The 17,866-nt window shown below is 42.0% G+C and overlaps 1 protein-coding gene across 5 annotated transcripts in view; it reads right to left on the bottom strand.

Moving 5' to 3' along the window:
• Positions 1-2,306: 2,306 nt before the first annotated feature.
• The window catches only part of FBXO16 (F-box protein 16), a 62,269-nt gene continuing 46,709 nt past the window's right edge, over positions 2,307-17,866 (bottom strand). For 3 of the 5 annotated variants that reach the window (XM_077868707.1, XM_077868705.1, XM_077868706.1), the window contains one exon: positions 2,307-8,699. In XM_077868707.1, the coding sequence (XP_077724833.1) occupies positions 8,541-8,699 (159 nt within the window). In that variant the 3' untranslated portion in view covers positions 2,307-8,540. Of the gene's footprint in view, positions 8,700-9,195; positions 9,222-13,626; positions 15,623-17,866 lie in introns of those variants that run through there. The other 2 variants (XM_077868708.1, XM_077868711.1) reach the window with 2 other exon arrangements.

Genomic DNA, 17,866 nt, shown 5'->3' with positions numbered 1-17,866 from the left:
TCTGAAAAAAAGTTTAACTGAAAAAGCATGGTCCTAGGCACCAAAAGAATGGAGCCAGGAGTGTAGGTGGGTGGGGACATATTGCTTCAGTATTGGCCATTTCGTCAGAATCCTTGGCCCTCTCCCTTACAGACACAGCAATGTACAACTCTGAGGGTCTTCACTGTTGTATGAGGTGAGGATGTATCTGACACTGGGGTTAAAGATACATCTCTCTCTTTCTCTTTGTTTATCCTTACATTTTTATGTGTATGATTTAGTAGAATTAAGTAGATTCACATTGCTGTGCAGCCATAAATACCATCTATCTCCAGAACTTTTTCATCTTCCCAAACTGAAATTAAACACATGGTGCCCCTGGCAACCACCATTCTTTCTGTCTCTATGGATTTGACTACTTTAGGTCCCTCATCCAAGTGGAATCACACAGTATTTGTCCTTTGGTGCCTGGTTTATTTTCCTTAGCATTATGTCCTCAAGATTCATCCACATTGTACCATGTGTCCGAATTTCCTTTTTTTTAGATGGCAATAATAAATTTTATTTACCCAACAAATACATTTTTTGAGGACCTATTATACATTAGACATTATGTTCTACTCTAGAAACAAAGTAATTAAAGGGGCACCTGGCTGGCTCAGTCGGTGGAGCACGTGACTCTTGATCTTGGGGTTGTGAGTTCAAGCCCCACATTGGGTATAGGGATTACTTTAAAATAAAATCTTAAAAAAAAAAAAAAAAAGAAACAGGATGATTAAGACCATGCTCTAGTTTCCATGAGCTCACAGTCTGACATAGAGTCTGTATTAACAATCACATAATGGCAGGAAGAATTTCCCTTGTTTTTAAGGCTGAATAATATCCCATTGTAGGGATAGACCACATTTGTTTTTTTTTTTAATTTTTTTTTTTTTTTTTTTTTTATGATAGTCACACACACACAGAGAGAGAGAGGCAGAGACACAGGCAGAGGGAGAAGCAGGCTCCATGCACCGGGAGCCCGATGTGGGATTCGATCCTGGGTCTCCAGGATCGCGCCCTGGGCCAAAGGCAGGCGCTAAACCGCTGCGCCACCCAGGGATCCCCACATTTGTTTATCTATTCATCCATCAATGAACACTTGGGTTGCTTCCACCTTTTGGCTATCATGAATAATCCTGCTATGAACTTGGGCATAAAAGATACATTTCTTAAATACTTTGTTACTTTTTTTTGATCTTGCTAAAATTAGGGCTTCACAAGGTGATCTATTTCTTCTATGAGTAGAAAGTAGGAAGAATTAAGGATATTTCTCAGCTGGGATCTTAAGAGTGGTGAGGGTGTAAGATGTAAGGAAGAAGGACAGAAATGCAAAGTGAGAGGAGAGAATGAAGCCTATTGGCTGAAAAACCACAGGAAGAAAGCCCATGGTCAGAGTGGGGCTGCTGACAGTAGTTGACCTCAGGGTGGATGCAGAGGATGGGGGTGGCCACCTGGTATTTAGAACCAATGCCAGGGAAAAGAAAAACAGATCTAGTTCCTGCCCTGACTCTGTATTAACTGGAACACCCTTGCCAGGTTCATTAACATCTGTGAATCTTAGAATCTTCACGTGTATGTTGGTGATAGTAGTGTCTTGCGTGTTTGTCTCATGAGATTGTCTAATGTGTTAATAGTGCAGGAGAAAGGTCACAGTAATCTATCAAGTACTATAAAAAAATCTGGATTCTGATAAAACCAGTGCAGGGGCTAGAGAACCTAAATTATAGGAAGTAAACAAAATAAGCTTGGGGAGAATGTAGGGTGTAGGAAAGACATCATAACATAAAAACTATAATCTAGGGCATCAAGAAGAGCCTAAGAACTTATCTTGCTTTATCCACTATACATCCTTTAAGACCCAGATCACTGTTATCCCTGATTATAATTGTTCCCAGCCTCTCCCCACCATGTAGAATAAGCTGCTCCATATTCAGAACTTGCCTCTGTTTTAGTACTGATAACTATGCATTTTGAGTGTTTTCCCCCTTTATTCTTTTTTGGTGTAGTAAAACACACATGACATAATATTTACCATTTTAACCATTTTTTCCCCAATTTTAACCATTTTTAAGTGTACAATTCAGTGGTATTAAGTACATTCGCATTGTTGTGCAACCATCACCACCACCCATCTTCCAAAATGGAACTTTGTACCCACTAAACACTAACTCCCCATTTTTCCCTTCCACAGCCCCTAGAAACATTTATTCTATTTTTATTTCTTTGAATTTGACTGCTCTAGGTACCTAATATAACTGGAATCATACAGTATCTTTGAAACTGGCTTCTTTTTTAAACATTTTTATTTTTAAAAGTAATCTCTACACCCAACCCAGGGCTCAAACTCACAATCCCAAGATCAAGAGATGCATGCTCTACTGACTGAGCCAGCCAGGCTGGCTTCTTTAATTTAGCATAATGTAGCATGTGTCAGAATTTCCTTCCTTTCTAAGGCTAAATAATATTCCAGTGTATGTATAAACCACACTTTGTTTATCCATTCATCTGTCAATGGACACTTGTGTTGCTTCCACCTTTTGGCTATTATAAGTAATACTGCTATGAACATGGATATACTAATATCTCTTTGAGTCCCTGTTCTCAATTATATCTGAATTGCTGGATCATAAACTAATCCTATGTTTAATTTTTCCATAGCATCTGTCATTTTACAACCCCAGCAACAAAGGCACAAAGGTTCCAATTTCCCCACCTCCTTGCCAACACTTGTTTTTGATGTTTTCGACAATAGCCATCCTAATGGGTGTAAGGTTACTTTTTAAAACACAGGTTTCTTCCCTAGACTTTACGTTTTTCAAAAACTGACTTGGTGGGTCTTTGTTGGATTTGAATGAAATCAAAGACCTGGGCTGAACACATATTTCCCTAAGGGTGTCTGTATAAATATTCAAAATTTCCCTCAAACCTCTCCCCAATAGTAATACAAATATGTTCTCACTGAGGTCAGTCACGTCTGAATTTTCAAGAGTATGAAATAATAGAAGAGCAGCAGCTCGCTGGACTGAGCTAGAGGGGAAGGAGCGCCCTCTTGTGTCCTTTCTCTGTCAATGTCAGTGGATCAAGGAGCCAGCTGAGAAATGAACATTTCAGACCCTCAGATGACATTCCCGTGACGACAAACTCCAGTTACACCCCTCCTGCATTAAGAAAATGTGAAAATACAGAGTGAGTGAAACTGGGGTCCTCTGAAAAGTTCCCAATCCATAAGGCGGGTGGACGGGCGGGTGGGAAGAGTAAAAGATAGGCAGAAATAACAACAGAATACTAGACGCAAGATGGATAGACTACTATGTAAATACAGGAAGATTAAGACCTCGAAGGAGATAAGTCAAGATTTATATCAGAATATAAACCTCGCTGGTTAAGAAGGAGCTGGGGTTGGCACTGGAGTTTCTCCTAAGGCTGCAGGTACAGGGTGTCCCCGACCTGGGAAGGCAGCCTCCACGTAGGGGCGGTATGGGTCCAGCTGTTAGAGGTTTCCAGAGACCCTGTAAGGTCTAGACAAGCTCACCTGTCTTTTGGAGGGAGGCCCTGGACACCCATCACGTGTTCCTTTCTTCCCTTTTGTGTCCTTCTCCTAGCTCCTTATCTCTTGACTTCCATCTCCCGACACTTCTTCCCTCCCTAAATTGGCTGTTGACTGGGACACTGTCTCCATAGCTTCCCCTGGCCCTGATACTCACAAAGATAATCACGCAGGACCTCTGGCTTTAGAGTTTTTGCATGTATAACAAGTGTGGGGACCAGTTACAAAGGATTAAGAAGTGTTCTTGCAATGCTTGCTCCTGAAAGCAACCTCAGCTGGCCTCTTAGAGTAGATAGAGTCATTCCCTAGGTCTTCATCCTTCAATGCTGAGGGCAGATGAAGTCAAGGCATCACAGTAAATGTGCAAAATATCCAATCAGGTAGAAACTAGTGCTCATTAGGGAAACAGCGTGGTGTAAAAAATCAGGTATTTATGGCCCAACACTTCTGGGTTGAAAGCCCAGCTATGCTGCTTGTAGCTGTGGCCACTTGTGCACATTACTTTGTTATAAATTTGGCAGCTGGTAAAATGAGAAAAACAACCTGCCTACCTCAAAATATTCTTGCAAAAATTAAGTAAGACCAAGTACATAAATCATTTAGGAAGTATCACGTGTAATAAATGCCCATCTTCTTCCCCCTCTTGCCCCCAGCCTCCTCCTGTTCTTGTAAGTCTAGTGGCTCTGGTTGAGATTTCTGGGTCACTGGTGTCACAATGGAGAATTTTTAGGTCAATAAGAGCTATATGGGAAGCCGAAGAATAGCTGCTTTGCTGGTATTCTTGTGTAGGGTGGTGTGGGGAAGGTCTTTCCAAACCATCCAAATTACTTCCCAAGACTTTTTGCAATTGCCCAAACCAGAAACCTGAGAGTCATGCTTGAATGTCTTATTTGTATTTCTAAGTTCTATTACTTCTCCTTAAGATATTCTAAATCCTAGGGTTTTCTCTATCCCCGTGCAATGGCTTCTTGACCAGCCTATAGAATTGTCCCTTTTCTTAATTATGCAGCATTTGGAGCTCTTCCTACATCTACGTCTTAGCCAGTCGCTCCCTTGCTTAAGGTCACCTATTGATCGCTCAACTTCTTTCTGTTTTTTTCTTAAAGATTTTATTTGTTCACTTGACAGAAAGAGAGAGAGAAAGAGCGAGAGAGAGAACAAGCAGGGGGAGATGCAGAGGGAGAGAGAGAGAAGCAGACTCCTTGCTGAGCTGAGCTGGGAGCCCAACAGGGGGCTCAATCCCAAGACCCTGGGATCATGATCTGAGCCAAAGGCAGACACTTAACCATCTGAGCCACCCAGGCGCCCCCATTGTTCAACTTCTTTCAAGATGAAGTCTAAACTTAGCATGGCTTGGTTCCTGTTTGGACTCCTGCCTACTTTTTCAGCTTGCTCTCTCACCAACCCTGCTGCCACCCCACTTCCTCTATGTGCCAGCCATACCCAACTATTTACAGTGCCATAGACCAGGCACAGTGAGTGAGGTGTTGTTACATGTGGGACTTCAGCCCTAAGACCAGGCCAGCCCTGGGCAAACCAGGATGGCAGTCACCCTAGTTTTGCCTTGGGTCTCTGTATGGTTTATTCATTTCTCCCAAATGCTTCATCTGTCACACTTCCTATTTACTACTCAATACCACTTCCTCCATTTCTGCTTGGACACCACTTGTGCAGCTCCATGTGGAGTGGTTTATTTGTCCCTTCCCAAAGCTGTAGCAGCCTGTGCTCCTTGCAGCTACTGCTCTATTTTAATGGCTGCTTTGTCTCCCTCATAAACTATAAATGGGTTATAAACCCATTAAAGGCAGGATGCCTCCTACCTACATTCCCTAGCAGAGCCTAGCAGAGAGTCTGGCACAAGGTTGGAGTTCAATCAAGTTTTCTCAAATTAACAAATATCAAGAGAAATCTTTCTCCATTGTCATCTAATTCATATCACTCTGGGCGATGTTAAAAGTCCAATGCTTGCATCCCCATGCAAATTCATAGGTTGAACCCTTAGTGTGACTGTTTTGGAGATGAGGCCACTAAGGAAATAATTAAGGTTAAATCAGGCCATAAGTGTGGGGTCCTGATCTCATATGACTGGTGTCTTTATAAGAAGAGAAACCATAGAAACCTCTCTCTCTCTCTCTCTCTCTCTCTGCACAGGTACCAAGGAAAGGGCATATGAGCACACAGAGAAGAGGTAACCCCAAAAGAGAGGTCTCGCAAGATGCCAACTGTGCCAACACCTTGATCTTGGACTTCCAGCCTCCAAAACTATGAGAAAATAAATGTCTGTTGTTTAAGCCACCCAGTCAGTGGTATTTTGTTATAGCAGCCCAAGCAGACTAATACAGGGGATGTGCCTTGTTCATATAACTATGCTGTGGCTAATGACAAGTAAGGGTCACACAGGGAACCATCCTGAGGCAGTCTGTTCCAAAATAGTCACAATTATATTTCCTATCCCACATGTTCTTCCAGAACCTTACAATTCTGTAAAGTCTATGCCTGCTCTGCTTGAAACTGGATAAGCCTCTGTGGTCATCAGGGCATAATGGAGAAACTTCTGAGGCTAGGACAAAAGAGGTGATTCAGAGCCCACTTGTCTCTCTCTTGGGATGCTCGTCCGTAGAACCCAGCCCCCATACTATGAGAACCCTAGCCCAGATGAAGAGGAGCAGGGGCCCCTGCCCTCATCTCTGGCTGAATGCCCAGTGAAAGGCTAGCATGCACTTCCCAGCCATGTCTCTAGACCATCTTGGGATTGGACCTTCCAGCCCTCTGTCAGGAGGACTCAGAGGATGATATTGTACGGATCAGAGACAAGCTCCTCCCCAGAACGCTCCCAAACTGCTGATTTATGAGGGGAATGACAGACTGTTATTGTAAGCAACTAAATTTGGGGCTGGTTTGTTTTATAGAAATAGATAACCTAACTACAGCTTAAGACAAGATGTAGCCACTAGTACTAGACGAGCCCTTCCTTCTCTTGATAGGTCCTTGCCCCAGAAGATTCTGGTTTATTTCAGAAGAGACACAGACACACTCCAGACCGGCCCATTCAAATTTATGCCCACGATGTAACTGGATCCTGACATAATCCAGGGGGCTCAATGGGACAAAGCAGTGCAGAATCCTGGAGCTGTAGGCCTCCCAGCTACCCAGCTGCCCCTGACTCCTGGGAGCTGACCATGAGGGCTCAGCCTTCATGAAGAAGTAATCTTAACTAATAGTCATCTGCTTTGCCCATAGGAGGAATACCAGGTCTCATCCCAGGTATATATATTTTTTCTTCTCTGCCTCAGTGTCATGTTTAATATCACCTTGGGTGGTGCAAACTAATCAATTGTAAGTTGGGCATGTTTTGTCCTATACCAATCATTTGGGCATCCAAACCACTGTATCCTGGGCCATCCTTCCAGGCCATCATTTTGAACCATTCAAAAACAAGTATGTGTATATATATATATATACATACATATATATATATATATATATATATATATATATACATACATATTAGTGTTCAACATTATTGACAAACATTTGGTTTTCTATCATTATACTTAACTAGGTAAGTAAGTATCCTAGAATGGTAACTTCTGGGACCTTGAAATGGTTACATGAGTAGGTGGTTTAGTTTAGAACATATAACTAATATTTTTGCAGCTAAGTAACATTTTCTGTTTTCCAATTACCCTTTGAAGCCCATTCACATTGCTTGAATATCAATTATAATTCCTTCTTCAAAAATTTTTACATCTCGCCCCATTGTGCTAGTTATTCCTCACTGTCTCACCCATATAATACCCCTTCCACCACACCTAGACACATTTCTCCCCAGGCTTCTTTGTGCTCTGACTTCTGGATGAGAGGCAAGTGCTGTTGGAGTGTCAAGGGGTAGGGAGAGAGGGGTTGGGACTTCTCCCTCTCCCTTCCCTGCTAGGCCTTGTTTTTAACAGTGACTGTGTTCCTCCATCATAGAGTATATATCTCACTGGGCGGCCCTTCTCCTGTGGCTACAGCTCTCATGGGTTCTAGGAACAAAAGGCCCTTTCCCTCTTGTCTTGCCTCTTCAGGCCACAGGATGACAGAGGCTTCCACTGTTGCTAGTTCCTAGGTGCTTCACCATCTCATCTTGATTCTCTTACTTCTCCCTACAGTGTTGTTGTGGGCTGAATTGTGTCCCACCCCCTTAGCCTCCACCCCCCATCTAAACTCCTATATTCAAGTCTTAACCCCCAGGACCTCAGAATGTGACTATCTTTGGAGATGAAGTCTTCAAAGAGGTAATTAAGGTTAAATGAGGTCATATGGGCAGGCCCTAATCTATTCTGACTTGTATCCTTATAATAAGAGGAGATTAGGACACAGACCTGCCCAGAAGAAGACCATATGAAGACACAAGGAGAAGGTGGCCACTCACAAGCCAAGGAGAGAGGCCTCAGAAGTAACCAATCCTGCTGACATCTTGATCTTAGAGCTCCCAGCCTCTAGAACTGTGAGAAAATAAATGTATGTTGTTTATAAGCTACCCATCTATGGTATTTTTGTTATAGCAGCTGGAACAGATGAAGACAGTGGTATTTTGTGATGGAGCCCTAGCCAGTGAGACACCATGGGAAACAGCCTCTTCATTAAACTGCTCATTAAACTAGCCTTGGGAGTATGCTGTCTGTATCCTTCTGGGACCCTGCCCCCTATACCCAATATTACCACTGTAGCTATTCTATGTCCCTTTATCAATCCCATGGTATCTATCCTCACATTTATATCTAGGTTTGTAACTATATCAGCACTTATGCCATGAATACCTTTTATAGAGATACTGAGAACTCCCTTTGCCAAGTGGGTACCTAAGCTGAAAGTTAGTAATAGTCCTCTAATAGAGGACTCAAGTAACACCCAACTCTCCAGTGTGTAGAACACCTTGTCATTCTATCAAAATCCTTTCACATATCTAAATTGACCTCAGATCAGGAGCCTAGCTGGGTAAAGCCTGAAGTCCAGAGTGCCTCTGAAGATGCTGCATGAGGATTTTCGTTGCTGCTTCGGTGGCTGGGAGCCCTGCCCACCAATGAGGAGACCAAGCAAGATGAGTGGGAACTTGTAGAGGGGCGCTGGGTTCTGCACTTAGGGATATCTGGGGAGGAAAAAGACATCATTTGAGTGACAGCCACTAAAACATCAGAGAGGAAGCTATATAGTTAACTTATTTTAATGATACAAAACAACTTTATCAAATTGTAGGGCTGGATGGGATTTATTGAGGCTTTCTCAATGTCACCACCCCTAGCCCCCATGCAATCTTCACCTTGAGCTAACATCAGTTTTTTTTTGTCTCCAGAGTGCTTTCACAACCATACTTTCATTTGAACCTCAAGAAAATTCTGCAAGGTAGGTAGGGAAGTATTAGCATCTCCATTTTACAAATAAATGAAACCCAAGAACAGGCTATTTAAGTGCCAGCTCAAGTTCACAGCGCAAAAAGGTGTCAGCCAGGTCTGGAGTCTTGCGGCTCTCAGGCCAGGTGAGTATTGGTAGAGTTTCCATATTTTACACTCTCAACTAATCTGTACATGCACACATTCACTCTAAAAAGGAAAATGTTGCAGGTTGACATTCCAACCAAAACTCACAGTGAGAAAGGATTTCTCCTGGACATCTGGCCGGGAGCAGGAAAGGGAAGAAGGAAAGTTGGAGACGACAAGAGAAAGAAAGATCACAAGCTGAGCTTGCAGGGAGCATAAGTGATGGACTCTTGTAAGTTCACTCCTTTTTTTTTTTTTTTTTGTAAGTTCACTCTTAACATTGGCCCCTACTGTACAGAGAGACATAAGGAAGTGGGACAGATATGCAGATACCGTAACCTTCCCTGAACACAATCTTGGTCCCATGATTCCATATCCAGCTGGCATGTCCCAACCATCAGATCATGTATTATATCCTTCTCATGCTCTACTAGATATGTTCGAAACACACAGGGTTTCCATTAATCTGGGGAAATCCTACTTTAGACTTTCACTGAATCAGAAACCACTTCATCCAATGACTGTTGTCTCCTGTCCTCTTGTCCAGGGAACTGGGTCCCTCATTATTCCACAAAGATGCCCCAAACGGACTGGTCTTACCTCACACCCTATACCAGCTTCACATACTCTATTCTTTATTTAAATCTAACCTGTCCTTTGAGGTCCACCTTCTCCAAGAAGCTTGGGTTTCTTGACCCTCAGGGATTTCTGCCTCAGCTGGATTCTGGAAGTCATTATTATGGACTTGGCATTGAACATATGTTCTTGGACATTAGCATTCACTCCTGACTGTAATCATTTGTCTCCTGACAAAATCGCAAACTCTGAGAACAAAGCTGGGAATTTTTTTTTTTTTTTTTTTTTTTTTTTTATGATAGTCACACAGAGAGAGAGAGAGAGAGAGGCAGAGACATAGGCAGAGGGAGAAGCAGGCTCTATGCACCGGGAGCCTGACGTGGGACTCGATCCCGGGTCTCCAGGATCGCGCCCTGGGCCAAAGGCAGGTGCCAAACCGCTGCGCCACCCAGGGATCCCCCAAAGCTGGGATCTTATACTTCAATGAATCTACGGGTTCCTATAGTAGATCCATAGTTCATTGATGATTTTTCTGGGAAAAAGTAGGCAAAGCTGGGATTAAATGTAGCAAGTTTTTAGAATTGGAGAGGAAAAGGTGGAAGAAATGGGTGCAAATAATCTTCCCTCCTTTGAAGCTTTCAGGGTTGTTTCAAGATCAGTGTACAGTAAGCATTTTTGGTGTTGTTCTAAGATCAACCTAAGGTAAGAGAACAAACAGAGGTGTTCCCTTTGTGCTATCTTAGTAACAATAAAAATAGAATAATACCTGTTGAATGAAGAAAAGGCCTAGCTCTCTAGGATACAAGCACGGGCTAGTCACACATCACCTGTAACAGTTTTGAATTTAATCCTATTACTTTGCAAAGCTGATTTATCACTGCCACTGCATTTGAGGAACCCCTTTTTCCTAAGTTCCCCCAGGGTGGGGGTGGGAGGGTGGGGAGTTCACATGCTCAGGCAGGTTCCTCTCAAGATCTCCTTTTTAGCCAAGGCAGGTTGCAGGGATTCACCCTACCCCCACACACACAGACGCCCCCCACCCTTGGTAATTGTCACCACCTATCCAGACTGTTGGGTTTCTCTTCCCTCTAAGATGGGCTCTGGGAAAATCATCTTGTTAAATCTACCCTTTCTTTCTGTCTCTGAAAACAAATTTGCAGACCCTTTTCATTTTAAGGCTTTAATGTCCATCATTACAATAGAAAAGATAAGATTTAAGAGGAAAACATGGGGAGGTTACATAAAAAAGGTATAAATCTGACAGTCTCAGATATTGATCTAAAGCATCTATCTGATGATCTGGTTGAAATAACTGGGAATTTCTTGTATGCTAACATTGGGTATGAGATAATAGAAGAATACATATTAGTCTTGGTCCCATGTTCCTGGCACGAAGCTCCTCAAACCCTTGTAATTTCCTAAGTGATAAGAACACTTAGGAGTATCTTTTTTTCTATTGAGGTGACTCTGGATGGGCTCCTGGATGGGGGCTGATTACCAGAAAGCCCAAGCCATTATTAGAAGCTTAGAATTTTCAGCCCCACTCACCATCCTCTGGAGAGGGGAGAGGGGCTAGAAATGGACTTGATAATTGATCATGCCTCCATGATGGAGCCTCCATAAAAATCCCAGTAGGATGGGGTTGCTCTTACAAGCAATGTTGTTATAAATTATCTTTACTTATGTGCAGGTGTATCTGTTACCGCTTTTCCTTACTATTCCCACAAAGAAGGATGGAACCAGCCTACAGATCTTTCTCAACCTATGATGGGGTTATGTCCTGATAAACACATCATGAATTAAAAATATTTTAAGTAAAAAATGCATTTAATATACCTAATCTACTGATTATAGCTCAGCCTAGCCTACGTTAAACATGCTCAGGACACTTACGTTGGCCTACAGGTGGGCAAAATCATCAAACACAAAGTCAATTTTATGATAAAGTATGGAATAGCTCATGTAATGTATTGAATATTGTACCAAAAGTGAGAAGCAGAATGGTTCTGTGGGTACAGACTGGTTTTAAGTGTATCAGTTGTTTACTCTTGTGACTGTGTGACTGACTGGAGCTGCAGTTGCCACCAACCTGCATCATGAGATGAGAGTGTCATACTGCCTATCACTAGCCTGGGAAAAGATCAAAATCCAAATCTCAAAGTATGGTTTTTACTGAATGTGTACTGCTTTTGCACCATCATAAAGCTGAAAAAGTCATAAGTTAAACCACTGAGAGCCAGGGACCATCTATAATTATTTTTCTCAGGGTTTCTGAGTGCCTCAGTTGGTTAAGTGTCTGACTTCTGATTTCAGCTCAGGTCATGATCTCAGGGTCATGGGATCAAGCCCCAACATCAGGCTCTGAGCTCAGTGCAGAGTCTGCTTGACATTCTCTTTCTCTCCCTCTGCCCCTCACTGCTCATGTGAGCTATAAATAAATAAATAAATAAATAAATAAATAAATAAATAAATAGATTTTTCTCACTGTTGATCTTACTGTTTCCTTTTCTTTTAAAGATTTTATTTTTTTTTTCTTAAGATTTTATTTATTCATGAGAGACACAGAGAAAGAGAAAGAGAGAGAGAGGCAGAGACACAGGCAGAGGGAGAAGCAGGCTCCATGCAGGGAGCCAGATGTGGGACTAGATCCCAGGACTTCAGGATCACGCCCTGGGCTGAAGGCAGGCACTAAACCACTGAGCCACCCAGGGATCCCTAAAGATTTCATTTTTAAATAACTTCTACACTCAGTGTGGGGCTTGAACCTATAAGCCCGAGGTCAAGAGTCATGTGCTCTACCAACTAAGGCAGCAAGGTGCCCCCTTACTGTTCTTTTTCTAGAAATATTTACTCAATAATATCACCAATTGGTGTCAGCATGTCTTTAAATGCAAGGACATAGAAGAGAAATATAAGGCCATGCTTTACACAATAGAATTCTCCAGGCCCACTTCCTAGGCAATCAGTGCCTATGTCTTCAACTGCTAGATTTATATCTCTTGCCCCTCTGTCCCTCCTGAACTCTTGGGTCATAAATTCAGCTCTCTTCTGAATACATATACTTGTTGTCCCACGGGTACCTCACACCTAACATGTCCTGCTGCATTTCCAATCTCAGTGGGTGGCATGAGCATTAACACAATTGCCCAACCCAGACACCTAGGAGTTACCCCTTCCTTGACAGGAAGCTTTCCTCCTCCAGCATGTAGCTCCTGGAAGGCAAGGACTGTATCTTGTTATAGTTGTGTCCCTAGCACCCACTCTTGCACCTGTAAAGTACTTGTGGGATAAGTGAATAAACGGACCAATGATTCCTCTTTCATTTCAGGGCAGTGGCTGAAAGCACCTTGCAAGTGGACATTGAAGTAGGAATAGAAAATTCCTATCTTCAGGCTGGATGGTCATTTTATTAGGCACAGAAGAGTGAGAATGGGGAGAGGCTATTGAGGCTGAGTGTCCCAAGAAGGAGTAGGACCCTACAGCAGGTGAAGGCCCAAGAAGGGCTATCACCTGGAATAACTTGTGTATACCAGCTTGAATATATCCCTGTATCTGTCACTCCCCAGTGAATTTCATTTTCTGATTCTCCATTCATGTTATTTGCAAAAATTTGCAAATGATCACTGATACAACACTATTGGATAAATGCACATAAGAGAATAGATTAGGTAAATGATTATGTGGATATGGAAAAGAGATAAATATAGTAACAATAATGATAGTCCCTGAAGTGTGCCAATCACTCTTCTAGAAATACCACCCCACCAGCCCCAATTGCAAATATCTAATGCCATACATTAAAAAAATGCCATACATTTATTATTTCTTTTTTTAATGTGTTAAATTTTTAATTTTTTAAAATTATTTTTGTTATTGGTGTTCAATTTGCTAACATACAGCATAACACTCAGTGCTCATCCCACCAAGTGCCCCCTCAGTGCCCATCACCCAGTCACCCCAACCACCCACCCACTTCCCCTTCCACTACCCCTTGTTCATTTCCCAGAGTTAGGTCTCTCATGTTTTGTCACCCTCACTGACATTTACACTCCTTGTTTGTTTCCCAGAGTTAGGAGTCTCTCATGTTCTGTCATCCTTACTGATATTTCCACTCATTTTCTTTCCTTTCCCCTTTATTCCCTTTCACTAATTTTTTATATTCCCCAAATGAACGAGACCATATAATGTTTGTCCTTCTCCGATTAACTTACTTCACCCAGCATAATACCCTCCAGTCCCATCCACATTGAAGCAAATGGTGGGTATTTGTCGTTTCTAATGGCTGAGTAATATTCCATTGTATACATAGACCACATCTTCTTTATCCATTCATCTTTTGATGGACACCGAGGCTCCTTCCACAGTTTGGCTATTGTGGACATTGCTGCTATAAACATTGGGGTGCAGGTGTCCTGCCATTTCATTGCATCTGTATCTTTGGGGTAAATCCCCAGCAGTACAATTGCTGGGTCATAGGGCAGTTCTATTTTTAACTCTTTGAGGAACCTCCACACAGTTTTCCAGAGTGGCTGTACCAGTTCACATTCCCACCAATTGTGCAAGAGGGGTTCCCCTTTCTCCACATCCTCTCCAACATTTGTTGTTTCCTGTCTTGTTAACTTTCACCATTCTCACTGGTGTGAGGTGGTATTTGTGGTTTTGATTTGTATTTTCCTGATGGCAAGTGATGCGGAGCATTTTCTCATGTGGTTGTTGGCCATGTCTATGTCTTCCTCTGTGAAATTTCTGTTCATGTCTTTTGCCCATTTCATAATTGGATTGTTTGTTTCTTTGCTGTTGAGTTTAATAAGTTCTTTTTTTTTTTTAAGATTTTGTTTATTCACTCATGAGAGACACACAGAGAGAGGCAGAGACACAGGCAGAGGGAGAAGCAGACTCCATGCAGGGAGCTCGATGTGGGACTTGATCCCGGACTCCAGGATCATGTCCTGGGCTGAAGGCAGACGCTCAACCACTGAGCTACCCAGGTGTCCCTAATAAGTTCTCTATAGATCTTGGATACTAGCCCTTTATCTGATATGTCATTTGCAAATATCTTCTCCCATTCTGTAGGTTGTCTTTTAGTTTTGTTTACTGTTTCCTTTGCTGTGCAGAAGCTTTTTTTTTAATTTTTATTTATTTATGACAGTCACAGAGAGAGAGAGAGAGAGAGGCAGAGACACAGGCAGAGGGAGAAGCAGTCTCCATGCACCGGGAGCCCGACGTGGGATTCGATCCCGGGTCTCCAGGATCGCGCCCTGGGCCAAAGGCAGGCGCTAAACCGCTGCGCCACCCAGGGATCCCTGTGCAGAAGCTTTTTATCTTAAGTCCCAATAATTCATTTTTGCTTTTGTTTCCCTTGCCTTCACAGATGTATCTTGCAAGAAGTTGCTGTGGCCAAGTTCAAAAAAGGGTGTTGCCTGTGTTCTCCTCTAGGATTTTGATGGATTCTTGTCTCACATTTAGATCTTTCATCCATTTTGAGTGTATCTTTGTGTATGGTGTAAGAGAGTGGTCTAGTTTCATTCTTCTGCATGTGGCTGTCCAATTTTCCCAGAACCATTTATTTAAGAGACTTTTTTCCAGTGGATGGTCTTTCCTGCTTTGTCGAATATTAGTTGACCATAGAGTTGAGGACCCATTTCTGGATTCTCTATTCTGTTCCATTGATCTATGGGTCTGTTTTTGTGCCAGTACCACACTGTCTTGATGATCACAGCTTTGTAGTATAACCTGAAATCTGGCATTGTGATGTCCCTGGCTCTGGGTTTTCTTTTTTAATATTCCCCTGGCTATTCGGGGAAATTTTTAGATTTTTTTTAAGTAGGCTTTACACCCAGCATGGAGCCTGACTCAGAGCTTGAACTCAACACCCTGAGATCATGACCTGAGATCAAGAGTCGGATGCTGAACTGACTGAGCCACTCAGGTGACATTATTTCATTTAATCTTCTCAAGCCTGTGATATGGTAAAGTAAGGTAAAGAAGGTGACAATCTTCACTCTGTAGATTTTACCCACTTCCCCCCTTTTAAATATCTACCCTCAACATTTTATGACACTTAATTCAAGAGTAATATGGTAGTAGTACATATAAATATGGACTATTGTGTTTGAAAATCATAAAATCTGAAGTGTTTGTTTTAGTCAGCTTCAACTCATTCCTATAAATTGCCTCAACACAGGTTGGGGACTGAGCAATAAGTAAGGGTCACTGATGGGGATACCCACCTAGAGGGGTTTCCTTTTGGAAGAGATTTTAAAAGGAATGACTACTCATCCTGGCTTCACTTCAACTTTTGCTTAATCTCTAGGATGGGGCTGCTCCCTGGATTTTTCAATCTGGGAATTCTGGGAGGAGGATCCCTGCTGTTCTCTTGCCTGCTTAGGATCCCAAGTTGCTGCCCAGACCTGTGTGGTCAGTCTTCCAGGGGGCCCCTGCTTCGTTCAACACTATGGAGGAGGTGTTCCCTTTTCTTCCTAGCTCACTCTGCTTCTGTGAGAAACAGAGGGAACATGTTGGGGAAAAATCATCAACAGAATTTTAAAGAAGGCACAGGTCTGTCTTTGCTGTTGGTTTATCTTTTAAGTAATCTTGGGGTAAAGCTGTGAGCTGCGAAGGAAGGCTAAGCAACCCTAGGCCAGGTTTTAAAATTTAAATCCAAGACTCTGTGATGGCACCAATAGGTCTCCCAAGTGAAGGAAGGCAGGAATATGTTGCAAAATGTGCACAGGCCATGAAGTTCAAAGGGTTATTTGTTAGCAATGATCGTGAACTCGGATTTCTAAACAGCTATGTCTTAGAAAATTGGCTTGTACTGTAGTTTGTGGTGAAATACTATATTACAAAATTATATATACATAATACACATACACATATATATATTATATATATATAATAAAAATTATTATATATATATAATTTTTGTAAGCAAGCCCTGAGTCTAAAGTGGGGCTTAAACTCACAACCCTGAGGTCAAGAATCACATGCTCTACTGATTCAGCCAGCCAGCCAGCTCATATATTTTTAAAACCCCAGAAGTAACAGTGATTAAATATCTGTCATAACTAACATGTATGTAACTAATAATATTACATAACTCATAATGTAGATCCCAAAGAGAAGCCAATTTGTGTCAAATATTTTGTATGTAACTCTTAAAAATGAGTAGCCATGATGCCACAGTCTAAATATTCAGTGAAAGAGAAGTAGGTAGAGTCATTCCTGTTGGATATACCAGGGTAATTCATTATACATAGCATCATAAAACAAGAGATAACAAGACAGAACAAGAAAACTATGCTCTCTTAGAGGTAAAGGATAAATGCAGATTCTAAATAGTGGTCCTGCCTGAGAGTTAATTTTTCCCCCAGGATTGTTAGCAATTAGGTCCTTTCTTCTCTTGGGTATCAAAAATTAACAACCACTAATATTGTAATTGACAAGCAGTGGAGTGCGTGTAGTACAGAATTCACAGCGCTGAGTTCAACATGTGTGCTCTGTTCAGCCTGAGTGTGGAATAAAAAACCCAACACTGATGAGTAATGAGTGCATGAACATATGCGTAGGCACAAGACTGTACAGAGACCATGCAGGAAAAAAGAAATACGTGGCTCACATTTCAATATATAACTACGGATGCAACCATTTTTCATATAGTGGAAACTGTGAGAGGAAGAAAAGACAAAGGGAGATAAAGAAAACTGAGGGGAACCAAAAGTAAAAGCAAGAAAAATAAGCTTATTTCACAGGTTAGAGACTTGTGCCAAGGACCCCTGGCTGCCTGGCTGACCTCTCTTGCTATAGCTTCTTATCATCAGTGCTCTCCCTCCTGCAGCCTCAGGCTGTCCTGTGGTGGGATTTTGACCTTGGTTATTGCCATTACTCTTACCAGCTATTTACTGACTGCTTCTTTGAGCAAGGCCTATGCTAAATGCTTTACATCCCCCCTCCCAACTTTGTGAGGTTAGTGTCATTACTACTAACTCCATTTTGCCTGTGAGGAAACAGAGCGTCCCAGAGGTTAATAAGTGACCCAAATCACAATCCTGCAAGGGAGGAATCATTATTCCCATTTTACAGATGAAAAAATGAAGGCTCGGAAAGGTCTAGTAACTTATCCAAAGTCACACCATTTAGTAAAAGAGCTCAAGTCTGTCTGACTGCAAAGCCCATGTTCTTTCTTTTTATTTTTTAAAAAATT

Source organism: Canis aureus, chromosome 24, assembly GCF_053574225.1.
Source record: "Canis aureus isolate CA01 chromosome 24, VMU_Caureus_v.1.0, whole genome shotgun sequence".
Lineage (NCBI taxonomy): Eukaryota > Metazoa > Chordata > Mammalia > Carnivora > Canidae > Canis > Canis aureus.
This window is presented reverse-complemented; position numbering and strand designations above follow the sequence as displayed.